The 27,689-nt window shown below is 48.3% G+C and overlaps 3 protein-coding genes and 2 long non-coding RNA genes across 5 annotated transcripts; 3 read left to right on the top strand and 2 right to left on the bottom strand.

Annotated features, from left to right (window-relative positions):
• The first annotated feature begins 6,958 nt into the window (after positions 1-6,958).
• On the top strand, positions 6,959-13,332 carry LOC133393285 (uncharacterized). Its single transcript, XM_061657535.1, has 2 exons — positions 6,959-7,668; positions 7,745-13,332. The coding sequence occupies exons 1-2, from the start codon at positions 7,611-7,613 to the stop codon at positions 13,150-13,152; spliced, it is 5,466 nt and encodes a 1,821-aa protein (XP_061513519.1). The 5' UTR covers positions 6,959-7,610; the 3' UTR covers positions 13,153-13,332.
• Positions 12,677-13,478, bottom strand: LOC133393288 (uncharacterized). Its single transcript, XR_009766072.1, has 2 exons — positions 13,258-13,478; positions 12,677-13,184 (listed from the first exon to the last, which is right to left on the bottom strand). It is a non-coding gene; the product is annotated as an uncharacterized LOC133393288 (long non-coding RNA).
• Positions 13,479-13,590: 112 nt separating this feature from the next.
• Positions 13,591-19,998, top strand: LOC133393284 (uncharacterized). The gene is made up of 2 exons (XM_061657534.1): positions 13,591-14,334; positions 14,411-19,998. The coding sequence occupies exons 1-2, from the start codon at positions 14,277-14,279 to the stop codon at positions 19,816-19,818; spliced, it is 5,466 nt and encodes a 1,821-aa protein (XP_061513518.1). The 5' UTR covers positions 13,591-14,276; the 3' UTR covers positions 19,819-19,998.
• Positions 19,999-20,141: 143 nt separating this feature from the next.
• LOC133393286 (uncharacterized) lies at positions 20,142-26,664 on the top strand. Its single transcript, XM_061657537.1, has 2 exons — positions 20,142-21,000; positions 21,077-26,664. Exons 1-2 carry the CDS (start codon positions 20,943-20,945, stop codon positions 26,482-26,484), a joined length of 5,466 nt encoding a protein of 1,821 aa, XP_061513521.1. The 5' UTR covers positions 20,142-20,942; the 3' UTR covers positions 26,485-26,664.
• On the bottom strand, positions 26,009-26,927 carry LOC133393287 (uncharacterized). Its single transcript, XR_009766071.1, has 2 exons — positions 26,590-26,927; positions 26,009-26,516 (listed from the first exon to the last, which is right to left on the bottom strand). It is a non-coding gene; the product is annotated as an uncharacterized LOC133393287 (long non-coding RNA).
• Positions 26,928-27,689: the final 762 nt, after the last annotated feature.

The following is a 27,689-nucleotide window of genomic DNA, read 5'->3' as shown; positions in this document are numbered from 1 at the left end:
TTGATACGGTAAAGAGTAAAAATCGATCTTTGTGGCAAATCATTTTCCATTCGTTATATTTCCTAATCAATAGCCAGCATCTCATGGAGTCTGTATTAAGCAGCTTGGCTCACACGTTCTTGGAACAGTTACCTGCTGTTAAGTTTAGCGTTAATGACGACATCCCACGTATCGGCTTCATAAATATTTCTTGAAACTTGCTAGTCCACATTCGCTACACAGGATTTGCTACAGTAATTACACTGATCAAGTGGATCTTCCATGTAGAAATTGTTATGAGTAAGGAAAATAAAAGGAAAAAAGGAGAAAAAAAGGGTAAGAAGCTGCTTCGATGGGCTATTTTGAACTTTATGTTGGCTTTACACATAAATAATTGTTCAATCAAATGAAGGATGTAATGGACTATAAACTGCTTAGATGGTACTGGATAAGAGTGATTAAATGACAAAATATTTGTTATAGTAACTTTATTCCAGGAAAGAGAGTTTCATCGAGCAGCTTGAAACTAATTCTTGTCTTTCAGTTTTTATTACAAATAATATTTTTTATGTTAATTTATCTTTACCATTTTTTTACTTGCGTTTGATTTTTACCCAAATATATTTAAGCTAGTTTCATGTTCATTATTATTAGCTTTTCATTATTTCTTCTTATTATTGTTCTGTTTTCTTTATTGATGCAAAGTTGAACGGCCAGGCCATTAGTACGCAACATCTGAAACAACGTACCAAGATTTCGATCGATTTTCCACTCGCGCCCTGCACGAACCATTCATCTTGCAACCGAAATATCCGTCGCCTGGCCGAACATTGTGCGCATTACAAATCATTCCCCATTCCGAATCCGATGGTACGAACGGTGAGGATAGTTTCCAGATCAGCTCGCTGATCACATTCCGAAACTGGCACTGCCTTACTATGTCATCGCTGAAGCGCATCCTATGGTCTGGTGTGCAACACGGATGCATCCGCGCTGCATTCCCTTCCATCAGGTGACATTCTTTAACTCTTGCACCATCACTTTCACTACCCGCGCAAAGGATAGAAGGATGAGGAAAAGCTTTCACCTCTCCTGGTCTGTGTGGTGGCTTGCGTTCCTCTATCCATCCTTCCTGGGATGGCTCTCCATCAAAGATACGGTTTGTTTTTTTGTTAGTTGATTTTATATGCACAGTTCTCTGTTGCCACTTTCGAAATATGCCAGCAGTGGATTTAGCGACCGAATCTCAGAGCACACCGAAGAGTCGGTTTCAATAACCCGATGGTTGTTCCATCACTGGTAAAGGTACCTTCATCGCAAAGGTCACAGCGCACTGGGGGCAAGAGAAGGGCATAGTTTATTCTTGTTTACAGCCTCTTCTCTCTCTTTCTCTCTCCTGTGCCGCAGTGTTGCCAAACTTTACTCGTTGGCTGATGCAAATGTCATTCGCAACCGGAGTGGTGTCGGACGAGTTTTTGGAAGCATTTTGGAATGCTTTTGGCCACGTACGGCAACGGCTACCGAAATAGCAACAGTGGTAGATGTAGCAGCGTGGTTATAAACTTTCCCCGAATCAGGAATGCTCGATGCACTGCAGACATGACGCCGACGAACGAGTGTGTGTGAGTGCCACCGCTAGGAGCATACTTTCGGGGGCAGCTAATGGAAACGAAATCTACTGGTGGTTTTCAGTACGACCCAGTTTTTACCCTACTAGGGCCTCCTAGGGATGAGGGCATTCCGTGGCGTGGTGTGTCGCACGGAAGGATGTTCACTTTTCGCAACAACCCAGCACAGGGTCGCCCAACTGTCAGTGTCATCTCACTGTGTTGTGCCGTTGATGTAGCATTCCGCACACACAAAAAATGGAGCAACAATGAACGTCCGTCCAAAGCCTACTACAGCCTTGACTTTTCGCTAAAATAATTGGTGCATGCGGCACTGCTGGATAGTCACGTTTTTCGGGCCAAAGTTGCAGTACGAGTTTTTCTGTGGATTATTGATTTTACTTTAAACTAGTGTACGGGAAGCTGAATTCACTCTTGATGGTCTTGAATAATCTTGTATTTAAATGGCAAATTTAAGTAATCCATTTCCAGTAGAATTTTGAGTGTATGACCTTAGAAAAAAATGCATTTAGCCAAGCTTCATAAAGCATAATTTATTTACGCTCTTGCAGACATTTAATAAAATGAATAAACATATTGAATAAAAGTTTCTTTTGGATTCAAATATTTCAGGAATGTAAATTGTACTACATATAAATATGAACTTTTTTATATAGTTAATTTGTATTTTACTCTCCATATTAATTGTTTGATTTAAATCAATTGCTGAGTTCTAGATTTGATCACGGTTGCAATCTCTCTAAATTTTCATAAGATACTCACACTTTTTACACATCCAAATCAAGAATGAAATTGAAATCATTGGAAATAAAATCGAATTTTAAACGTTACAAATGTACACTCAGAAAGAAATGGAAGACTGGGCGCCTCCATGTTGCTCCCACCAGCTACAGCCGGAAGACGGATTTAATTGAAAACACTTTATCATGCGTACACCGTTTTGCTTTCATGCAAGGTTTATAAGATTGCTTGCCCTTATTTTTAATATCCTTACCGAGTATCGAGCACCGTCGAGGTCGGTCGGTCTCGGTTGCATGCAAAAATGGTAGGCCGTGCCGTGCCCTGCGTAATGTCACTCGCACGTCACAACGGAAAGCACGACAACAAAGCAGCTCGACGGTTGGCGTGCGTGTGTCTACAAGGGGTAGACGAAGCAGTTTAGCTGTTTCTTCAATTTCAATCTTCTTATGGTTCGTTTCATGCAGTCGGTTGACTCGGTGTATGCTTTGTAGGATTGGAGATGGATTGAAGAAAAAAAAGACCCCATCGAAGCAGAAATGTTGTATAGGAAAAAACACAAATCCACACACACACACGCACACAGACACACTCAGTCAAGGATGTGTTTGCAGTGCTGTGCTTGAGGTAAGGGGCTTGGTCGTTCCACTTGGTTCAGTTTTCAATCACGGAACACCGGGAAAATATTATTATGTTTCAGCCTCTGCTTCCTCTGCGTTGCGGTTTTGCGCTTCCTGTCCATGCCCACACGCCGGAAGGATAAAGAAATCGTGTTCTCGGCATGTATTTCCGATCCGTGCACTACGAGTGTGTGAAGCTGTGCGTGTGAGTATGCGTGTGTGTGTGTGTGTGTGTGTGACCAAACCAATCGCTGTTTTATTATTATTTTCTCAAATGCACACTTTCGAAAGCAAAGCACATACAACACAGCACACCAACCACGGACGGCGAGCCAGTAAACGAGAAGCAGCTTCTACTGCCGTTTCCGGGCACTGGCAAAAGATCGAGCCCACGAGCCCTTCCGTTCTCGGTGCAAGTGTGTGTGTGTGTGTGTGTGTGTGTGTTACCGTTTTCTGTTTACTGCTCGAGTGGGTTTTGAAGTGTGCACGGTGGTAAGAAATATTGATATCATACATGTTTATTGGGGAAAAAATGTCCACCCTTCCCATCGTCACCGTTTCATGTTCTCATCTTTCTTTCTCATGCTAAATGTTCGATTTGAGACTGGAATGCGTACCTTTCTGTTCTTTTCTCTTTATTCCTCCCGTACCTGAACGTTAGATTTAACGTGTTACCTGGTGCTGGTCTCACACTTCCGAGACGGTCCGTTTGTTGCTGTTGCGTAAAATCATCCTCCCCGGAGACTATCAAGACGATCTATGTACACCAGAAACGATCTACACACACACACATATATACGTTCGTGCTGGACGCTGCTTTATCTCAAGAAGCAAGTGTTACTGGAAAAAAACCTCACCTATACCTATCCGGCTTGCAGCTCCGGATGAGGTTGGGTGAAATTTTATTAACCCCAGAGAATCGTTCTATCTTTCCACCGTTTCCTTCCGCCATTTGACATCAGTCAAACCGTTCTGTCCGTCGCTGGAGCAGAAAGGAAGCGAAAGGAATTTAGCCCTGCTCATATGTTCACGGTGCAGGTGAAAATGGTGAGCTGTGTGCCTGTGTGTCGGCTGACACAGGGGCAACAGAAAGGAACCATTATGAACACATACTGTTCAGTTCAGTGCCGTTCTGGAACCGGCGCCGGGAAAGAACCACCGTAGGGACACACCTTATTGCTGACCCGTGTTCCCGCATCCGATGCTTTTGATGGCTGCAGGTATATGTTGAAGCGGTGGCCCACTTTTTGCCAGGACACGATCTTGCAGCTCATTTTCTGCACGCTCGATAGCTCTCCAACACACACGCACACAGACTGGGGTGATGGAATTCAGATACATAAGACATGTAAATTTACGATCCTTGAGGGTAATTGAGTGTACCCGAACGGACACGGATACAGCAGCACTGCTTTGCAACGAACGACCCCGTTCGAGGCGATTGTGTACATCTCAGGCGAATAGCTGGAGGAAAGTTATTATTTCACCTGATCTGGCTGGATGGTTTTGATGTGGATGGAACAGTGATTGCGGCCAAGTGTAATACGCTACGGCTCATAATACACTAACTGACCGGTTTGTCGGAGTATTTTTCGGTTTCTTATATTTGAACAGCAAAACTGATGTTTTCTTAGACGATCACTTTTATTCAGTATTGTAAAGATTTTTTTTAAATAATTTTATAAATTATTTGAGTGGGATAATTGATCATTTAGTGATAATTTCTTTGATGTTACAGACGCTGTTTTATGCGTTTTAATAATTAATGAAATTTAAGCTAATTCCTAAAATTTACTTTTCCTGTTTTATAACAGCAATCATTTGACTTAGACCTCAATAACTTAGCTCCAATTACACGCAGGAATTGAAATTCAGCTACAAATTAGCAAAAAGTATTCATTGTGTCAAATGTGGATGTGTTAAAGACATTCAACACATATTAAAAGAATGTCGTGAGAGAAAGCACAATTGAGTGCTTTTCTGTGCAATAGCAGAAGAGCTTAAAATTAAAGTGCTGCCATTAGAAAAACTAATAAAACCATAATGAATATCAATAAAGGAAAACAAGTGATGAAATTTTTAGGCAGTTACGCGATAAGTATAATGGAAATTTAAATTTACCCTCAGGTAGGAAAACAAGAAATGAAGCAGTTAATACATTTAAGTTTAAATCACTCTGTTGGTTACATTCAAGTGAATGCTTTAATAAAATCGAAATTAATTGAATAAAGATAAAACTAAAAAACAAGAAGCTAATGAAAACTGACTATGTTTCACCAAGGCATGATTAAAAAAATCAAAACAAGGTCAAAAATTGGAGATAAAATATACTTTTACTCATTATCCGTGTTATTCGAGTTCGGGGTGAGGTCGAGTCCCGATGAGCCCGGATAAACAGGCGCTCCACTGTATTTCTCAACAATTTTCAACGACAAAATAGCTCAACAATACACATATGGCTGAAAATCCAATTTGATGGGGTAGACATCATTAGCAGCGGCTCATATAATTGATATTTCACTTTTGTGTTGAAATATGAAAATTTGCTTAACAAATTTTAACTGTTAATGCAGTTTTATTATAATTATATTTGTAATGTCATAATCTCAATATATAGCAGCGGCTCATATAATTGATATTTCACTTTTGTGTTGAAATATGAAAATTTACTTAACAAATTTTAACTGTTAATGCAGTTTTATTATAATTATATTTGTAATGTCATAATCTCAATATATGGAAATTTTCGTATGCCGTATACACGACGACAATGAAGGAAGATGCATGTTTTCTTTTCTAATGTTATCTGGCTCTTTTCCGATTATAATTTACATGCAAATTAAAGTTCATTCGAATTAAGAATAAAAGGAGCATTGCTTTAAAATGTTTCACTTTTTGAAAAGCAGAAACTAGATCCATCTTTTCTTGTTTGAACTGTGTTTGTAGCTGAATACTGCCAATCTAGCATTTAATCATTATATGACCCGAAAACAAATCAGCGATAGATTAAATTGGCAATTTCCTGCTAGCGTTGAAGGAAGCTCTGGATAGTTTGATTGGATCCCACCATAAAACAGTAATGTAAGAAATGGCTTTTCCTGGTTGTGATAAAAGTTTTTCCTCTTCACCCATTCCACCCATTTACTAACGGATTTGCATACTGTAGCGAACAAATGAAGCATATGTGCAGTCGTAATTTCCATTTCATTAAGTGTCTCCATTTCTCTGCCGACCGAGGAGCGTCGTTTCAGTACGAATTTTATCACAAACCCCACTGCTTTTGCACAGTAAAGGGAGCAGCTGTAAAGCGAACGAAGTATCATCTGAAGCGAGTAAAGCGCACAGACACACAAGGAGCAAAAAACGATCACTCACCAAATTTGTCTGCCGCGAAAGCGAAACAACGAGACGTATTTGTTACTACTACTACTACCGCACTAGCCTTTTATTCATCCACTTATCGAGTGAAAATCTCAGGATCGGTTGTAAACATAGGCAAGTGCCCTCGTTCCAGCCAACGAACGCTTGCGTTCAGCCATCATTCCGTGAAGTTGTTTTCGTGGCCTTCTCATATGAAAAATGTGAAACCCCGTTCTTCAAAATCCTTCACCCGCAAAGCCGCATAAACCGCACCAGCCCTGCACTGGGGGGAAGCAACTTCGTCAATGTAATCAATTTCCGGTCAGAAGCTGAAGCTCGCTTCGCTCGGTCGGGTGAGCTTAGCGTGGGAAAAGTAGTGCAGCGGAAAAATCGTTTCTAAGGATGAAAAATCTCAATCGATCTCGCGGCGGTAAGCGGCGCTTACTAACCGTGATCCATCATCATGGAGGGAAAAAACACCCAAAAGGAAGCAACAGCAGAAAAAAAACCTTTCTCACGCGTACACATACACACACAAAAAGGTTCCTCGCGCGAGTAACCCCTAGCTGCCCGTGCTTGCGTTCGACACCGCGGCGTGTTTCCCGTGCGCGTGGAGTACGCAGCACAAATCTATATATAAATTTTCGTTAACGCTGACGCTCGATGTCACACTTTGCGTTACGCTGTTTCTATCTCGCCCGTTCTGCCTTCGCTGCCGTATAACACCATCACGCTCGCACGACCGCACGACGAATACCCCTACCATCGTGAGCACGACCAACGCTGCAGGGGTGCTCAACCGTTTCCTCGCTTTCCGAACTCGACCGAGCAGTGCGCACACTATCGACTCGCCCTTGCGAGCCCCTGCCAGCGCATGCGCGTACGAGCAAGCGAGCGAGCGAGCGAACGATCGAGTTGGCTACGCGATATGATATATTTTTTGACAAAACGAATATCGTTTATTAATACGGTTATAGGTGCGATTTACACTTTTTTAAGTTGATTTCCAGTTTTTTTAGTTTAGTTTGAGTATTAGGTTAATTTCTTTAGGTGCGCATGGTGAAGTATAGTGTAGTGTAGTTTAGAAAAGTGTTGTGTATTGTAGTGTAGTTTAGTACGCAGGGCAGTGTAGATTTAGTGTAAGGAGATTATTTTCGTAACGTACGTTTCGTGTACGTTTTGTGGTTCAATTTGTTGTTCCTGCGTGGAACGTGTGTTCCTGTGTTCCTGTGTTCCTGTGTTTCTGTGTTCCGGCGTTTTCTTGCAATTCTGTTTTTGCTACGATATGGAGCATAATGAGGAAAGTGTGGGCAACGGTTGCCCTATGATTGACATCATGTCAGGTATAATATTTCCTACTTTCTTTTATTCACAGCACTTATCTAAAATTCTTTTTTTTTGTTTTACAATTTTCAACAGCCCCAGTTACAGAACCCTATCCACAAACCATGCAGCCCTCCGTAAGTGATATCGTCTCACAGAATCTCACTCCACCGGAAGAAACTCCGAACGAAAAGAAAGCAAGGCTTCAAAGGAAGCGACAGGCGTTGTACAGGGCCAAGAAGCGCCTCCCGGGTGCAGCTCCTACGCTGGCAGCTGTACAGGACGACCAACAGGCTGAACCTTCAACTTTGGCCGGGTCATCCTTATCAGCAGCTTCTGCAATCCTGCAACAACAACAACGAAGGAATACGGACGACGAATTGCTCAATGAAATCGCTGGACGATACTCCACCCCACCGGATGAAACACCACCCGAGAAGCAGGCAAGGCTCGCCAGAAAGCGACAAGCGCTGTACAGGGCCAAGAAGCGCCTCGCGGGAGCAGCTCCTACGGTGGCAGCTGTACAGGACGACCAACAGGCTGTACCGTCTACTTCGGCCGGGACATCCTTATCAGGAGCTCCAGCAATCTTGCAACAACAACAACTACGAAGGAATATTGACGATGATTTGCTCAATGAAATCGCTGGACGGTACTCCACCCCACCGGATGAAACACCACCCGAGAAGAAGGCAAGGCTCGCCAGAAAGCGACAGGCACTGTACAATGCCAGGAAGCGCATGGTGCAAACTCCGAATGTCGCAACTGTGGTCAACCGCGCCCCAGCACCAGCATCAGCACCAGTACCAGCACCAGCACCAGCACCAACACCAGCATTGGTAGACCCAACTGCAGCAGTTGCTATCCGAGTGCCAATACATCAGCAGCTACAAACATACGTGCGCCATCTTCGCGACCATGAAGCAGATCAGCAGCGACAATTCATAGCCCGGCGTCGTATGACCGGCCATCTGAGAGTAGCACATGGGAACCATGAGTCGTACAGTTGTCCCTCGCTTCATACGCTTGCACCACGCGTACCTTGCAATTTCTGTTCCGCTCTCAAGTGGCCTGGAGAGCCGCCCAGTGTGTGCTGCAACAGTGGACAAGTTGTGCTTCCACCGTTTCCCGAACCGCCAGCAGAGTTGCGCCAACTATTTGACGTGCCGCAATTTCTGCTCAACATCCGGCGATACAATAATGCGTTTGCCTTCACCTCTATCGGTGCCTCAATACGAGGAAATGACCCAGTACGCCAGGATCTACGAGTCGGTCACGGTGGAATTTACAACTATCGCATACAAGGTGCGCTTTGCCATCGAATCGGTTCGCTCGCTGTGCTTCCAGGACGTCCACCATGCTACGCACAGCTGTACTTTTATGATTCAAGCTCGGAGGGTCAGTACGACGAAATGCTGAACGCTCGGGCCATAGCATATGGTAGTGAGCTGAATCGTGAAATATTGGCCATTTTGCAACGTGTTTTTTCGACTCACAATCCGATTGCAGAGATGTTTAAGCATGCGTACGAACGGATGTCTGTTCGAGATGATCTGCGGCTTTGCATCCACTCGCGTATACCAGGCATCGATCAACGGCGTTACAATGCACCGACTGCAGATGAAGTTGGTGGCGTGTTCGTGTGCGATGATACTACCGGAGCCACGGAACATACACGCGATATTGTGCTGCAGCATCGTGCCACAGGATACTTGCAGCCTGTGTTTGATACCAACCAGTTGGCAGATGCACTCCAATACCCGATTCTGTTTCCGCGGGGTGAAACCGGTTGGACTTACGGTATGCCAAAGGTACAGCGCCGAACCAGACAGCAGCAACAACCAAGCAGACCAACAAGTTCGAGCAACGGAGCGGCGCACATAGATGAAAATGATGATGCTGCTGAGGATCCTAATCCTGAGTTGGATGGAGCAGAGCGTTCAGCAAATCAAATAACGCCACGCGAATATGCCGCATATCGCATAGCCTGGCGGGAAAACGCTCAAACGCTTATGCATCGTGCCGGACGATTGTTTCAGCAGTACTGTGTAGACCAGTACTGTAAGATAGAGATGCAGCGGTTGAAATATTTGCGAGAGCACCAGGCACAACTTCGCACTGAGGCGTACACGGGCTTTATGGATCTTGCCGGCGCTGAAGGTACCATCGCGGATCTTCATCCCGATAATTTGCCTAATGTGGCTGTGGAAATCCCTGTAGTGCAAGAACCACCTGTTGCACCCCGTCGTTCCATCATCGATCCGCCCTCGAACCTGTCGCGTACGGGCACGCGTGTTATTCTCGGACCATCATTTGTCGGTAGCAATCGATATATGCGAGCGCAATATCAAGACGCAATGGCTATTGTTCGAGCTTTGGGTAAACCGGACCTGTTTATCACCGTCACGTGCAATCCGAAGTGGCCGGAAATCACACAGTGCCTACTTCCACGTCAGCAGGCCCCGGATCGACCCGATGTTATCGTACGTGTCTTTCGGTTAAAGCTGAAAGCCATACTGAATGACCTAACCATGGGAGCTCTCGGGATTGAGGTAGCTCGCATTCACGTGATCGAGTTCCAAAAACGTGGCCTTCCCCATGCACACATACTCGTGATTCTCGCCGAGGAAGACAAACCGCAGACCCCGGCAGACTACGACAAGATCGTGTCTGCCGAACTTCCTAATCCTGCAACGTCGTCGCAACTGTTCGAGACGGTACAGAGCTGTATGATGCATGGACCGTGTGGGGCTGCCAATCCTGCCGCACCTTGCATGAAGGATGGTACATGCGAAAAAGGGTTCCCAAAGTCATTCTGCGAACAGACGCGCAGCATGGATAATGGCTATCCACAGTACCGTCGTCGTAACAATGGGCGCAGTGTGACGGTGAAAGGAATCGAGCTGGACAACCGGTACGTCGTGCCCTACAACCCATGGTTCACGCATAAGTACAATTGCCACATCAACGTTGAGGTGTGTACTTCGATCAGCAGCGTGAAATATTTGTACAAATACGTGTACAAGGGGCACGACCGTCTGAGCGTTACCCTGGCGGTAGGCAACGATGAAATTCAGCAGCATATCGATGCACGCTACCTTTCACCGACGGACAGCTGCTGGCGAATAATGCGCTTTGAGTTGCAAGCAAAAACGCACACCGTTGTTACACTGCCTATCCATCTGGAAAATCAACAGAACGTGTTTTTCCGGGCAAACGAAACCGTTTCGTGCGTATTAAACCGTGGTAACCATACCATGTTGACACGATTCTTCCAGCTGGCGGCACATGACAACTTTGCCAGAGCGCTCCTGTACCACGATGTCCCGACGTACTACCGGTACGCGAAACCAACTGCGAACCAGCGACTACCGTGGCAGGAACCGGGAACAAAGCACTGGATCCGTCGCATACGTACCGGGCACAAGACAGTGATCGGCCGAATGGTGTCCTGTAGCATGCAGCTTATGGAACGCTACTGCTTACGGTTGCTTCTTTGCTACCGCAAGGGTCCAACATCGTACGAGGATCTGCGTACTGTTAACGGTTCGGTGTGCGAAACGTTTCAGCAGGCTGCCATCAACGAAGGGCTGCTTGAGGATGATTCCGAGTGGGATCGTGCTCTAGAAGAAGCGGCCACTTATCGTATGCCCGCCCAGTTGCGCCATTTCTTCGCACTCATCCTTTCGTCTGGGATGCCACAAAACCCGCGCACCCTGTGGGAAAGCTATGCGAGTGAAATGAGTGAAGATTTTCACCACCGCAATCGCGACCGGTACACGACGGAGGAATCCGACCTGAATAAGCTGCTACGTGATGTTGAACACTTCCGGGCGCTGAGTGACATCGATCGCTACCTGCGCGGTACGACGCCATCGAAGGATTTGACCAGTTTCCCAGGAATGCCTCAGCTTTCGGAGTATGAACACGTTCAGGCACACATCATGGACGATGATGATGTCAACGAGTTCATTATCGCTGAACGATCGTATCTGATCACGGATCTCGATGCTACCCTTGCCACCGTACATCAGCTCAACGACGAACAACGCATGGTGTACGAAACGGTCACGGCGGCAATCGATCGTCAATTAGCGACGGCGGCAAGCCAAGCGAACGCTGGTGACCAACGGTTATTCTTCCTGGATGGCCCTGGTGGAACGGGTAAATCTTTTTTGGTAGAAAAGATACTGGCACACGTCCGTCGCTGCGGAGAAATTGCGCTCGCAACTGCAGCAAGCGGCATAGCAGCACTGTTGCTTACAGGAGGGAAAACAGTACACTCCACGTTTAAGTTGCCGCTGGACTTAAACAATCATTCCACCTGTAGCATTACGGTTCAGTCGAAACGGGCCGAAATGCTTCGACAAACAGCACTGATCGTTTGGGATGAGGCGTCGATGAGCAGTCGGTTTGCTCTCGAAGCAGTCGATCGGACCCTGCAGGACATAACGGGTGTGCAGCTTCCTTTCGGCGGTAAGGTGGTGCTGCTGTCCGGTGACTTTCGGCAAATTTTACCGATCGTACCGAAGGGCACGGATGCACAAATCATCAACGAGTGCATCAAGAAGAGCACATTATGGCCCCTGTTTAGGTCGCTACAATTGCGCGATAACATGCGGGTACGCACGGCACCAAACGCGAACCAAGCCAGTGAGTTGCGAGATTTTGCCAACCTTCTGCTTCGTATCGGTGAAGGACGGCACGATACGTTTGCAGGACTGGATCCATCGTTGGCAAAAATACCGCACGATATGATTGTGCCCCATACTGCGAATCCGACAAACGACCTTAACACCCTGATCGACAAAATCTACCCGGACATGCAACGGCACTTCCAACATCCGTCATTCTTTTCGGATCGGGCTATTCTGTCGCCGCTTAACGTGGATGTTGCCAGCGTGAACAACCTGGTCCTAGACCGAATTCCTGGACCGGAACAGGAGTACCGTTCGGTCGATACATTGGTCAACCCGGAGGAACACGAGCATCTGCAACTTCCTTCCGAATACTTGAACACACTCAATGTCAGCGGCATCCCAGTGCATCGCTTGCGGCTGAAACGATTTGCACCAGTACTTTTATTGCGCAATCTTAATTCCGACATGGGATTGTGTAACGGTACGCGTTTGCAAATTGTAGGCCTAAAGCGAAACTGTTTACACGCTAAAATTCTGACAGGCACGCGGAGAGACGAAGACGTCCTGCTTCCACGGATCTTCTGTGACAGCAACGATAAGGGTCACCCGTTCCAGATCCGCCGTAAACAGTTTCCGGTGCAAGTGTGCTTTGCGATGACCATCAACAAGTCGCAAGGGCAATCGCTTCACCATTTGGGCCTATATCTGCCGCAAGATGTTTTCGCCCATGGCCAGCTATACGTTGCACTCTCGCGGGTGACATCACGAGCGAACATTGCTGTGCTGATACCGAACCCGAAACGCGCTGACGAGGAAGGTGTCTCCACAAGCAACATCGTCTACCGAGAGGTCGTTGACAGATGATTCTTCTACTGAACCAGAGTGTGACGTAATTACTGAAAACAGAAAATTAGACATTACATAAATATAAATATCCATTCTTTCAGTTTGAACCGGCTATTCACTAACAATACATCTACCAGAACCTAGAACAAGACGGCAGCAAAATACAAACAATACATGTGTACATCTTCCTTGGCTATCCTTACTGCATTTTCGTTTCATGCAGCGCCTGCAACCAAAACGATCACGTAAACGACGGGACAATCAATTGAACTTCCATGCTGGAAGGTGGAGCTTTACTTCATGCACCACGTTCCATGCGCACCTGACTTTGACTGAACACCCCACATTTCCAGGCTCTCCAGCAATCTTTCCTTGGAATGCCATGAGCCTTCCAATTTCCACGAGGAACGAGGTGGCATGCTCCAGTTGTTTCTGTGCAGCCTGGAGTTTCCGTGCGTAGCACTGTAACCGGGCCTCTTAAGCTAGTCTATATATAAATTTTCGTTAACGCTGACGCTCGATGTCACACTTTGCGTTACGCTGTTTCTATCTCGCCCGTTCTGCCTTCGCTGCCGTATAACACCATCACGCTCGCACGACCGCACGACGAATACCCCTACCATCGTGAGCACGACCAACGCTGCAGGGGTGCTCAACCGTTTCCTCGCTTTCCGAACTCGACCGAGCAGTGCGCACACTATCGACTCGCCCTTGCGAGCCCCTGCCAGCGCATGCGCGTACGAGCAAGCGAGCGAGCGAGCGAACGATCGAGTTGGCTACGCGATATGATATATTTTTTGACAAAACGAATATCGTTTATTAATACGGTTATAGGTGCGATTTACACTTTTTTAAGTTGATTTCCAGTTTTTTTAGTTTAGTTTGAGTATTAGGTTAATTTCTTTAGGTGCGCATGGTGAAGTATAGTGTAGTGTAGTTTAGAAAAGTGTTGTGTATTGTAGTGTAGTTTAGTACGCAGGGCAGTGTAGATTTAGTGTAAGGAGATTATTTTCGTAACGTACGTTTCGTGTACGTTTTGTGGTTCAATTTGTTGTTCCTGCGTGGAACGTGTGTTCCTGTGTTCCTGTGTTCCTGTGTTTCTGTGTTCCGGCGTTTTCTTGCAATTCTGTTTTTGCTACGATATGGAGCATAATGAGGAAAGTGTGGGCAACGGTTGCCCTATGATTGACATCATGTCAGGTATAATATTTCCTACTTTCTTTTATTCACAGCACTTATCTAAAATTCTTTTTTTTTGTTTTACAATTTTCAACAGCCCCAGTTACAGAACCCTATCCACAAACCATGCAGCCCTCCGTAAGTGATATCGTCTCACAGAATCTCACTCCACCGGAAGAAACTCCGAACGAAAAGAAAGCAAGGCTTCAAAGGAAGCGACAGGCGTTGTACAGGGCCAAGAAGCGCCTCCCGGGTGCAGCTCCTACGCTGGCAGCTGTACAGGACGACCAACAGGCTGAACCTTCAACTTTGGCCGGGTCATCCTTATCAGCAGCTTCTGCAATCCTGCAACAACAACAACGAAGGAATACGGACGACGAATTGCTCAATGAAATCGCTGGACGATACTCCACCCCACCGGATGAAACACCACCCGAGAAGCAGGCAAGGCTCGCCAGAAAGCGACAAGCGCTGTACAGGGCCAAGAAGCGCCTCGCGGGAGCAGCTCCTACGGTGGCAGCTGTACAGGACGACCAACAGGCTGTACCGTCTACTTCGGCCGGGACATCCTTATCAGGAGCTCCAGCAATCTTGCAACAACAACAACTACGAAGGAATATTGACGATGATTTGCTCAATGAAATCGCTGGACGGTACTCCACCCCACCGGATGAAACACCACCCGAGAAGAAGGCAAGGCTCGCCAGAAAGCGACAGGCACTGTACAATGCCAGGAAGCGCATGGTGCAAACTCCGAATGTCGCAACTGTGGTCAACCGCGCCCCAGCACCAGCATCAGCACCAGTACCAGCACCAGCACCAGCACCAACACCAGCATTGGTAGACCCAACTGCAGCAGTTGCTATCCGAGTGCCAATACATCAGCAGCTACAAACATACGTGCGCCATCTTCGCGACCATGAAGCAGATCAGCAGCGACAATTCATAGCCCGGCGTCGTATGACCGGCCATCTGAGAGTAGCACATGGGAACCATGAGTCGTACAGTTGTCCCTCGCTTCATACGCTTGCACCACGCGTACCTTGCAATTTCTGTTCCGCTCTCAAGTGGCCTGGAGAGCCGCCCAGTGTGTGCTGCAACAGTGGACAAGTTGTGCTTCCACCGTTTCCCGAACCGCCAGCAGAGTTGCGCCAACTATTTGACGTGCCGCAATTTCTGCTCAACATCCGGCGATACAATAATGCGTTTGCCTTCACCTCTATCGGTGCCTCAATACGAGGAAATGACCCAGTACGCCAGGATCTACGAGTCGGTCACGGTGGAATTTACAACTATCGCATACAAGGTGCGCTTTGCCATCGAATCGGTTCGCTCGCTGTGCTTCCAGGACGTCCACCATGCTACGCACAGCTGTACTTTTATGATTCAAGCTCGGAGGGTCAGTACGACGAAATGCTGAACGCTCGGGCCATAGCATATGGTAGTGAGCTGAATCGTGAAATATTGGCCATTTTGCAACGTGTTTTTTCGACTCACAATCCGATTGCAGAGATGTTTAAGCATGCGTACGAACGGATGTCTGTTCGAGATGATCTGCGGCTTTGCATCCACTCGCGTATACCAGGCATCGATCAACGGCGTTACAATGCACCGACTGCAGATGAAGTTGGTGGCGTGTTCGTGTGCGATGATACTACCGGAGCCACGGAACATACACGCGATATTGTGCTGCAGCATCGTGCCACAGGATACTTGCAGCCTGTGTTTGATACCAACCAGTTGGCAGATGCACTCCAATACCCGATTCTGTTTCCGCGGGGTGAAACCGGTTGGACTTACGGTATGCCAAAGGTACAGCGCCGAACCAGACAGCAGCAACAACCAAGCAGACCAACAAGTTCGAGCAACGGAGCGGCGCACATAGATGAAAATGATGATGCTGCTGAGGATCCTAATCCTGAGTTGGATGGAGCAGAGCGTTCAGCAAATCAAATAACGCCACGCGAATATGCCGCATATCGCATAGCCTGGCGGGAAAACGCTCAAACGCTTATGCATCGTGCCGGACGATTGTTTCAGCAGTACTGTGTAGACCAGTACTGTAAGATAGAGATGCAGCGGTTGAAATATTTGCGAGAGCACCAGGCACAACTTCGCACTGAGGCGTACACGGGCTTTATGGATCTTGCCGGCGCTGAAGGTACCATCGCGGATCTTCATCCCGATAATTTGCCTAATGTGGCTGTGGAAATCCCTGTAGTGCAAGAACCACCTGTTGCACCCCGTCGTTCCATCATCGATCCGCCCTCGAACCTGTCGCGTACGGGCACGCGTGTTATTCTCGGACCATCATTTGTCGGTAGCAATCGATATATGCGAGCGCAATATCAAGACGCAATGGCTATTGTTCGAGCTTTGGGTAAACCGGACCTGTTTATCACCGTCACGTGCAATCCGAAGTGGCCGGAAATCACACAGTGCCTACTTCCACGTCAGCAGGCCCCGGATCGACCCGATGTTATCGTACGTGTCTTTCGGTTAAAGCTGAAAGCCATACTGAATGACCTAACCATGGGAGCTCTCGGGATTGAGGTAGCTCGCATTCACGTGATCGAGTTCCAAAAACGTGGCCTTCCCCATGCACACATACTCGTGATTCTCGCCGAGGAAGACAAACCGCAGACCCCGGCAGACTACGACAAGATCGTGTCTGCCGAACTTCCTAATCCTGCAACGTCGTCGCAACTGTTCGAGACGGTACAGAGCTGTATGATGCATGGACCGTGTGGGGCTGCCAATCCTGCCGCACCTTGCATGAAGGATGGTACATGCGAAAAAGGGTTCCCAAAGTCATTCTGCGAACAGACGCGCAGCATGGATAATGGCTATCCACAGTACCGTCGTCGTAACAATGGGCGCAGTGTGACGGTGAAAGGAATCGAGCTGGACAACCGGTACGTCGTGCCCTACAACCCATGGTTCACGCATAAGTACAATTGCCACATCAACGTTGAGGTGTGTACTTCGATCAGCAGCGTGAAATATTTGTACAAATACGTGTACAAGGGGCACGACCGTCTGAGCGTTACCCTGGCGGTAGGCAACGATGAAATTCAGCAGCATATCGATGCACGCTACCTTTCACCGACGGACAGCTGCTGGCGAATAATGCGCTTTGAGTTGCAAGCAAAAACGCACACCGTTGTTACACTGCCTATCCATCTGGAAAATCAACAGAACGTGTTTTTCCGGGCAAACGAAACCGTTTCGTGCGTATTAAACCGTGGTAACCATACCATGTTGACACGATTCTTCCAGCTGGCGGCACATGACAACTTTGCCAGAGCGCTCCTGTACCACGATGTCCCGACGTACTACCGGTACGCGAAACCAACTGCGAACCAGCGACTACCGTGGCAGGAACCGGGAACAAAGCACTGGATCCGTCGCATACGTACCGGGCACAAGACAGTGATCGGCCGAATGGTGTCCTGTAGCATGCAGCTTATGGAACGCTACTGCTTACGGTTGCTTCTTTGCTACCGCAAGGGTCCAACATCGTACGAGGATCTGCGTACTGTTAACGGTTCGGTGTGCGAAACGTTTCAGCAGGCTGCCATCAACGAAGGGCTGCTTGAGGATGATTCCGAGTGGGATCGTGCTCTAGAAGAAGCGGCCACTTATCGTATGCCCGCCCAGTTGCGCCATTTCTTCGCACTCATCCTTTCGTCTGGGATGCCACAAAACCCGCGCACCCTGTGGGAAAGCTATGCGAGTGAAATGAGTGAAGATTTTCACCACCGCAATCGCGACCGGTACACGACGGAGGAATCCGACCTGAATAAGCTGCTACGTGATGTTGAACACTTCCGGGCGCTGAGTGACATCGATCGCTACCTGCGCGGTACGACGCCATCGAAGGATTTGACCAGTTTCCCAGGAATGCCTCAGCTTTCGGAGTATGAACACGTTCAGGCACACATCATGGACGATGATGATGTCAACGAGTTCATTATCGCTGAACGATCGTATCTGATCACGGATCTCGATGCTACCCTTGCCACCGTACATCAGCTCAACGACGAACAACGCATGGTGTACGAAACGGTCACGGCGGCAATCGATCGTCAATTAGCGACGGCGGCAAGCCAAGCGAACGCTGGTGACCAACGGTTATTCTTCCTGGATGGCCCTGGTGGAACGGGTAAATCTTTTTTGGTAGAAAAGATACTGGCACACGTCCGTCGCTGCGGAGAAATTGCGCTCGCAACTGCAGCAAGCGGCATAGCAGCACTGTTGCTTACAGGAGGGAAAACAGTACACTCCACGTTTAAGTTGCCGCTGGACTTAAACAATCATTCCACCTGTAGCATTACGGTTCAGTCGAAACGGGCCGAAATGCTTCGACAAACAGCACTGATCGTTTGGGATGAGGCGTCGATGAGCAGTCGGTTTGCTCTCGAAGCAGTCGATCGGACCCTGCAGGACATAACGGGTGTGCAGCTTCCTTTCGGCGGTAAGGTGGTGCTGCTGTCCGGTGACTTTCGGCAAATTTTACCGATCGTACCGAAGGGCACGGATGCACAAATCATCAACGAGTGCATCAAGAAGAGCACATTATGGCCCCTGTTTAGGTCGCTACAATTGCGCGATAACATGCGGGTACGCACGGCACCAAACGCGAACCAAGCCAGTGAGTTGCGAGATTTTGCCAACCTTCTGCTTCGTATCGGTGAAGGACGGCACGATACGTTTGCAGGACTGGATCCATCGTTGGCAAAAATACCGCACGATATGATTGTGCCCCATACTGCGAATCCGACAAACGACCTTAACACCCTGATCGACAAAATCTACCCGGACATGCAACGGCACTTCCAACATCCGTCATTCTTTTCGGATCGGGCTATTCTGTCGCCGCTTAACGTGGATGTTGCCAGCGTGAACAACCTGGTCCTAGACCGAATTCCTGGACCGGAACAGGAGTACCGTTCGGTCGATACATTGGTCAACCCGGAGGAACACGAGCATCTGCAACTTCCTTCCGAATACTTGAACACACTCAATGTCAGCGGCATCCCAGTGCATCGCTTGCGGCTGAAACGATTTGCACCAGTACTTTTATTGCGCAATCTTAATTCCGACATGGGATTGTGTAACGGTACGCGTTTGCAAATTGTAGGCCTAAAGCGAAACTGTTTACACGCTAAAATTCTGACAGGCACGCGGAGAGACGAAGACGTCCTGCTTCCACGGATCTTCTGTGACAGCAACGATAAGGGTCACCCGTTCCAGATCCGCCGTAAACAGTTTCCGGTGCAAGTGTGCTTTGCGATGACCATCAACAAGTCGCAAGGGCAATCGCTTCACCATTTGGGCCTATATCTGCCGCAAGATGTTTTCGCCCATGGCCAGCTATACGTTGCACTCTCGCGGGTGACATCACGAGCGAACATTGCTGTGCTGATACCGAACCCGAAACGCGCTGACGAGGAAGGTGTCTCCACAAGCAACATCGTCTACCGAGAGGTCGTTGACAGATGATTCTTCTACTGAACCAGAGTGTGACGTAATTACTGAAAACAGAAAATTAGACATTACATAAATATAAATATCCATTCTTTCAGTTTGAACCGGCTATTCACTAACAATACATCTACCAGAACCTAGAACAAGACGGCAGCAAAATACAAACAATACATGTGTACATCTTCCTTGGCTATCCTTACTGCATTTTCGTTTCATGCAGCGCCTGCAACCAAAACGATCACGTAAACGACGGGACAATCAATTGAACTTCCATGCTGGAAGGTGGAGCTTTACTTCATGCACCACGTTCCATGCGCACCTGACTTTGACTGAACACCCCACATTTCCAGGCTCTCCAGCAATCTTTCCTTGGAATGCCATGAGCCTTCCAATTTCCACGAGGAACGAGGTGGCATGCTCCAGTTGTTTCTGTGCAGCCTGGAGTTTCCGTGCGTAGCACTGTAACCGGGCCTCTTAAGCTAGTCTATATATAAATTTTCGTTAACGCTGACGCTCGATGTCACACTTTGCGTTACGCTGTTTCTATCTCGCCCGTTCTGCCTTCGCTGCCGTATAACACCATCACGCTCGCACGACCGCACGACGAATACCCCTACCATCGTGAGCACGACCAACGCTGCAGGGGTGCTCAACCGTTTCCTCGCTTTCCGAACTCGACCGAGCAGTGCGCACACTATCGACTCGCCCTTGCGAGCCCCTGCCAGCGCATGCGCGTACGAGCAAGCGAGCGAGCGAGCGAACGATCGAGTTGGCTACGCGATATGATATATTTTTTGACAAAACGAATATCGTTTATTAATACGGTTATAGGTGCGATTTACACTTTTTTAAGTTGATTTCCAGTTTTTTTAGTTTAGTTTGAGTATTAGGTTAATTTCTTTAGGTGCGCATGGTGAAGTATAGTGTAGTGTAGTTTAGAAAAGTGTTGTGTATTGTAGTGTAGTTTAGTACGCAGGGCAGTGTAGATTTAGTGTAAGGAGATTATTTTCGTAACGTACGTTTCGTGTACGTTTTGTGGTTCAATTTGTTGTTCCTGCGTGGAACGTGTGTTCCTGTGTTCCTGTGTTCCTGTGTTTCTGTGTTCCGGCGTTTTCTTGCAATTCTGTTTTTGCTACGATATGGAGCATAATGAGGAAAGTGTGGGCAACGGTTGCCCTATGATTGACATCATGTCAGGTATAATATTTCCTACTTTCTTTTATTCACAGCACTTATCTAAAATTCTTTTTTTTTGTTTTACAATTTTCAACAGCCCCAGTTACAGAACCCTATCCACAAACCATGCAGCCCTCCGTAAGTGATATCGTCTCACAGAATCTCACTCCACCGGAAGAAACTCCGAACGAAAAGAAAGCAAGGCTTCAAAGGAAGCGACAGGCGTTGTACAGGGCCAAGAAGCGCCTCCCGGGTGCAGCTCCTACGCTGGCAGCTGTACAGGACGACCAACAGGCTGAACCTTCAACTTTGGCCGGGTCATCCTTATCAGCAGCTTCTGCAATCCTGCAACAACAACAACGAAGGAATACGGACGACGAATTGCTCAATGAAATCGCTGGACGATACTCCACCCCACCGGATGAAACACCACCCGAGAAGCAGGCAAGGCTCGCCAGAAAGCGACAAGCGCTGTACAGGGCCAAGAAGCGCCTCGCGGGAGCAGCTCCTACGGTGGCAGCTGTACAGGACGACCAACAGGCTGTACCGTCTACTTCGGCCGGGACATCCTTATCAGGAGCTCCAGCAATCTTGCAACAACAACAACTACGAAGGAATATTGACGATGATTTGCTCAATGAAATCGCTGGACGGTACTCCACCCCACCGGATGAAACACCACCCGAGAAGAAGGCAAGGCTCGCCAGAAAGCGACAGGCACTGTACAATGCCAGGAAGCGCATGGTGCAAACTCCGAATGTCGCAACTGTGGTCAACCGCGCCCCAGCACCAGCATCAGCACCAGTACCAGCACCAGCACCAGCACCAACACCAGCATTGGTAGACCCAACTGCAGCAGTTGCTATCCGAGTGCCAATACATCAGCAGCTACAAACATACGTGCGCCATCTTCGCGACCATGAAGCAGATCAGCAGCGACAATTCATAGCCCGGCGTCGTATGACCGGCCATCTGAGAGTAGCACATGGGAACCATGAGTCGTACAGTTGTCCCTCGCTTCATACGCTTGCACCACGCGTACCTTGCAATTTCTGTTCCGCTCTCAAGTGGCCTGGAGAGCCGCCCAGTGTGTGCTGCAACAGTGGACAAGTTGTGCTTCCACCGTTTCCCGAACCGCCAGCAGAGTTGCGCCAACTATTTGACGTGCCGCAATTTCTGCTCAACATCCGGCGATACAATAATGCGTTTGCCTTCACCTCTATCGGTGCCTCAATACGAGGAAATGACCCAGTACGCCAGGATCTACGAGTCGGTCACGGTGGAATTTACAACTATCGCATACAAGGTGCGCTTTGCCATCGAATCGGTTCGCTCGCTGTGCTTCCAGGACGTCCACCATGCTACGCACAGCTGTACTTTTATGATTCAAGCTCGGAGGGTCAGTACGACGAAATGCTGAACGCTCGGGCCATAGCATATGGTAGTGAGCTGAATCGTGAAATATTGGCCATTTTGCAACGTGTTTTTTCGACTCACAATCCGATTGCAGAGATGTTTAAGCATGCGTACGAACGGATGTCTGTTCGAGATGATCTGCGGCTTTGCATCCACTCGCGTATACCAGGCATCGATCAACGGCGTTACAATGCACCGACTGCAGATGAAGTTGGTGGCGTGTTCGTGTGCGATGATACTACCGGAGCCACGGAACATACACGCGATATTGTGCTGCAGCATCGTGCCACAGGATACTTGCAGCCTGTGTTTGATACCAACCAGTTGGCAGATGCACTCCAATACCCGATTCTGTTTCCGCGGGGTGAAACCGGTTGGACTTACGGTATGCCAAAGGTACAGCGCCGAACCAGACAGCAGCAACAACCAAGCAGACCAACAAGTTCGAGCAACGGAGCGGCGCACATAGATGAAAATGATGATGCTGCTGAGGATCCTAATCCTGAGTTGGATGGAGCAGAGCGTTCAGCAAATCAAATAACGCCACGCGAATATGCCGCATATCGCATAGCCTGGCGGGAAAACGCTCAAACGCTTATGCATCGTGCCGGACGATTGTTTCAGCAGTACTGTGTAGACCAGTACTGTAAGATAGAGATGCAGCGGTTGAAATATTTGCGAGAGCACCAGGCACAACTTCGCACTGAGGCGTACACGGGCTTTATGGATCTTGCCGGCGCTGAAGGTACCATCGCGGATCTTCATCCCGATAATTTGCCTAATGTGGCTGTGGAAATCCCTGTAGTGCAAGAACCACCTGTTGCACCCCGTCGTTCCATCATCGATCCGCCCTCGAACCTGTCGCGTACGGGCACGCGTGTTATTCTCGGACCATCATTTGTCGGTAGCAATCGATATATGCGAGCGCAATATCAAGACGCAATGGCTATTGTTCGAGCTTTGGGTAAACCGGACCTGTTTATCACCGTCACGTGCAATCCGAAGTGGCCGGAAATCACACAGTGCCTACTTCCACGTCAGCAGGCCCCGGATCGACCCGATGTTATCGTACGTGTCTTTCGGTTAAAGCTGAAAGCCATACTGAATGACCTAACCATGGGAGCTCTCGGGATTGAGGTAGCTCGCATTCACGTGATCGAGTTCCAAAAACGTGGCCTTCCCCATGCACACATACTCGTGATTCTCGCCGAGGAAGACAAACCGCAGACCCCGGCAGACTACGACAAGATCGTGTCTGCCGAACTTCCTAATCCTGCAACGTCGTCGCAACTGTTCGAGACGGTACAGAGCTGTATGATGCATGGACCGTGTGGGGCTGCCAATCCTGCCGCACCTTGCATGAAGGATGGTACATGCGAAAAAGGGTTCCCAAAGTCATTCTGCGAACAGACGCGCAGCATGGATAATGGCTATCCACAGTACCGTCGTCGTAACAATGGGCGCAGTGTGACGGTGAAAGGAATCGAGCTGGACAACCGGTACGTCGTGCCCTACAACCCATGGTTCACGCATAAGTACAATTGCCACATCAACGTTGAGGTGTGTACTTCGATCAGCAGCGTGAAATATTTGTACAAATACGTGTACAAGGGGCACGACCGTCTGAGCGTTACCCTGGCGGTAGGCAACGATGAAATTCAGCAGCATATCGATGCACGCTACCTTTCACCGACGGACAGCTGCTGGCGAATAATGCGCTTTGAGTTGCAAGCAAAAACGCACACCGTTGTTACACTGCCTATCCATCTGGAAAATCAACAGAACGTGTTTTTCCGGGCAAACGAAACCGTTTCGTGCGTATTAAACCGTGGTAACCATACCATGTTGACACGATTCTTCCAGCTGGCGGCACATGACAACTTTGCCAGAGCGCTCCTGTACCACGATGTCCCGACGTACTACCGGTACGCGAAACCAACTGCGAACCAGCGACTACCGTGGCAGGAACCGGGAACAAAGCACTGGATCCGTCGCATACGTACCGGGCACAAGACAGTGATCGGCCGAATGGTGTCCTGTAGCATGCAGCTTATGGAACGCTACTGCTTACGGTTGCTTCTTTGCTACCGCAAGGGTCCAACATCGTACGAGGATCTGCGTACTGTTAACGGTTCGGTGTGCGAAACGTTTCAGCAGGCTGCCATCAACGAAGGGCTGCTTGAGGATGATTCCGAGTGGGATCGTGCTCTAGAAGAAGCGGCCACTTATCGTATGCCCGCCCAGTTGCGCCATTTCTTCGCACTCATCCTTTCGTCTGGGATGCCACAAAACCCGCGCACCCTGTGGGAAAGCTATGCGAGTGAAATGAGTGAAGATTTTCACCACCGCAATCGCGACCGGTACACGACGGAGGAATCCGACCTGAATAAGCTGCTACGTGATGTTGAACACTTCCGGGCGCTGAGTGACATCGATCGCTACCTGCGCGGTACGACGCCATCGAAGGATTTGACCAGTTTCCCAGGAATGCCTCAGCTTTCGGAGTATGAACACGTTCAGGCACACATCATGGACGATGATGATGTCAACGAGTTCATTATCGCTGAACGATCGTATCTGATCACGGATCTCGATGCTACCCTTGCCACCGTACATCAGCTCAACGACGAACAACGCATGGTGTACGAAACGGTCACGGCGGCAATCGATCGTCAATTAGCGACGGCGGCAAGCCAAGCGAACGCTGGTGACCAACGGTTATTCTTCCTGGATGGCCCTGGTGGAACGGGTAAATCTTTTTTGGTAGAAAAGATACTGGCACACGTCCGTCGCTGCGGAGAAATTGCGCTCGCAACTGCAGCAAGCGGCATAGCAGCACTGTTGCTTACAGGAGGGAAAACAGTACACTCCACGTTTAAGTTGCCGCTGGACTTAAACAATCATTCCACCTGTAGCATTACGGTTCAGTCGAAACGGGCCGAAATGCTTCGACAAACAGCACTGATCGTTTGGGATGAGGCGTCGATGAGCAGTCGGTTTGCTCTCGAAGCAGTCGATCGGACCCTGCAGGACATAACGGGTGTGCAGCTTCCTTTCGGCGGTAAGGTGGTGCTGCTGTCCGGTGACTTTCGGCAAATTTTACCGATCGTACCGAAGGGCACGGATGCACAAATCATCAACGAGTGCATCAAGAAGAGCACATTATGGCCCCTGTTTAGGTCGCTACAATTGCGCGATAACATGCGGGTACGCACGGCACCAAACGCGAACCAAGCCAGTGAGTTGCGAGATTTTGCCAACCTTCTGCTTCGTATCGGTGAAGGACGGCACGATACGTTTGCAGGACTGGATCCATCGTTGGCAAAAATACCGCACGATATGATTGTGCCCCATACTGCGAATCCGACAAACGACCTTAACACCCTGATCGACAAAATCTACCCGGACATGCAACGGCACTTCCAACATCCGTCATTCTTTTCGGATCGGGCTATTCTGTCGCCGCTTAACGTGGATGTTGCCAGCGTGAACAACCTGGTCCTAGACCGAATTCCTGGACCGGAACAGGAGTACCGTTCGGTCGATACATTGGTCAACCCGGAGGAACACGAGCATCTGCAACTTCCTTCCGAATACTTGAACACACTCAATGTCAGCGGCATCCCAGTGCATCGCTTGCGGCTGAAACGATTTGCACCAGTACTTTTATTGCGCAATCTTAATTCCGACATGGGATTGTGTAACGGTACGCGTTTGCAAATTGTAGGCCTAAAGCGAAACTGTTTACACGCTAAAATTCTGACAGGCACGCGGAGAGACGAAGACGTCCTGCTTCCACGGATCTTCTGTGACAGCAACGATAAGGGTCACCCGTTCCAGATCCGCCGTAAACAGTTTCCGGTGCAAGTGTGCTTTGCGATGACCATCAACAAGTCGCAAGGGCAATCGCTTCACCATTTGGGCCTATATCTGCCGCAAGATGTTTTCGCCCATGGCCAGCTATACGTTGCACTCTCGCGGGTGACATCACGAGCGAACATTGCTGTGCTGATACCGAACCCGAAACGCGCTGACGAGGAAGGTGTCTCCACAAGCAACATCGTCTACCGAGAGGTCGTTGACAGATGATTCTTCTACTGAACCAGAGTGTGACGTAATTACTGAAAACAGAAAATTAGACATTACATAAATATAAATATCCATTCTTTCAGTTTGAACCGGCTATTCACTAACAATACATCTACCAGAACCTAGAACAAGACGGCAGCAAAATACAAACAATACATGTGTACATCTTCCTTGGCTATCCTTACTGCATTTTCGTTTCATGCAGCGCCTGCAACCAAAACGATCACGTAAACGACGGGACAATCAATTGAACTTCCATGCTGGAAGGTGGAGCTTTACTTCATGCACCACGTTCCATGCGCACCTGACTTTGACTGAACACCCCACATTTCCAGGCTCTCCAGCAATCTTTCCTTGGAATGCCATGAGCCTTCCAATTTCCACGAGGAACGAGGTGGCATGCTCCAGTTGTTTCTGTGCAGCCTGGAGTTTCCGTGCGTAGCACTGTAACCGGGCCTCTTAAGCTAGTCTTCTATATATAAGCGTGCCCCGCTTCACACAGACCAAGAACAACATTTCTTGTTCGGTTTGCTCCAAAGGCAAAAAGAAACAAAATACGCTCCCTTGTAACCATCAAAGCAAACCTCCTCCCGCTTGAGATCAAAGGAAGCGGGCAAGCGAGCGAGCGAGTGAGTGAGCGCAAGCGGCTTCGGAAGGGAAATGGTTGCTGTTTTCCCTACCCGCAGGATGTATATCCAAAGTAACCGCGCGGGTTATAGCTGGTGAGCTCGAGAAACAAACGGTGTACAAGCAATAGAGATGTTTTACTTTTTCGAGTGGTTTATCTACCTTCCTTTTTCGTGTATTCATGCGTATTTACAAACCCTTCGCGCAGGTTTATTTGAACCTTATTTGTGTCGGACGCGCGATGCAATCGCTTTCGTTCGGTGTACACGTGCTTCACTGGAACACTGCGGTAACGAAGGTAACCGGAAGGTGTTGTTATGATATCCGCCTTACCGCAAATCGTTCCATTTCCATGTGCTAAAACACTAACAGGAAAGGCAAATAAAACTCACTCACACACACCACAGCGCAGAACCATTTGCGTTGACAGCGAAAAATATATCCACAAATTGCATGCACATGGGAATCCATCATCGGTGTGTCTGGCGTGTTTGAAAAGTATCAGTTTGTTTCGGAACCGAATCCTTGCGCCGTGCCATATTTTTCTTCCCATTTCCAATCAATTTTTGCAACAGTGT

Source organism: Anopheles gambiae, chromosome 3 (genome assembly GCF_943734735.2).
Source record: "Anopheles gambiae chromosome 3, idAnoGambNW_F1_1, whole genome shotgun sequence".
Taxonomy (NCBI): domain Eukaryota; kingdom Metazoa; phylum Arthropoda; class Insecta; order Diptera; family Culicidae; genus Anopheles; species Anopheles gambiae.
Note: the sequence above shows the minus strand (reverse complement) of the source record. Positions and strands in the feature narration are given on the sequence as shown.

Excerpts from the sequence above, each read along its gene's own strand:
- LOC133393285 (XM_061657535.1), top strand. The coding sequence starts at position 7,611 with ATGGAGCATAATGAGGAAAGTGTGGGCAACGGTTGCCCTATGATTGAC. Across the intron at positions 7,669-7,744 it reads TATGATTGACATCATGTCAG|CCCCAGTTACAGAACCCTAT; the intron begins GTATAATATTTC and ends AATTTTCAACAG.
- LOC133393284 (XM_061657534.1), top strand. The coding sequence starts at position 14,277 with ATGGAGCATAATGAGGAAAGTGTGGGCAACGGTTGCCCTATGATTGAC. Across the intron at positions 14,335-14,410 it reads TATGATTGACATCATGTCAG|CCCCAGTTACAGAACCCTAT; the intron begins GTATAATATTTC and ends AATTTTCAACAG.
- LOC133393286 (XM_061657537.1), top strand. The coding sequence starts at position 20,943 with ATGGAGCATAATGAGGAAAGTGTGGGCAACGGTTGCCCTATGATTGAC. Across the intron at positions 21,001-21,076 it reads TATGATTGACATCATGTCAG|CCCCAGTTACAGAACCCTAT; the intron begins GTATAATATTTC and ends AATTTTCAACAG.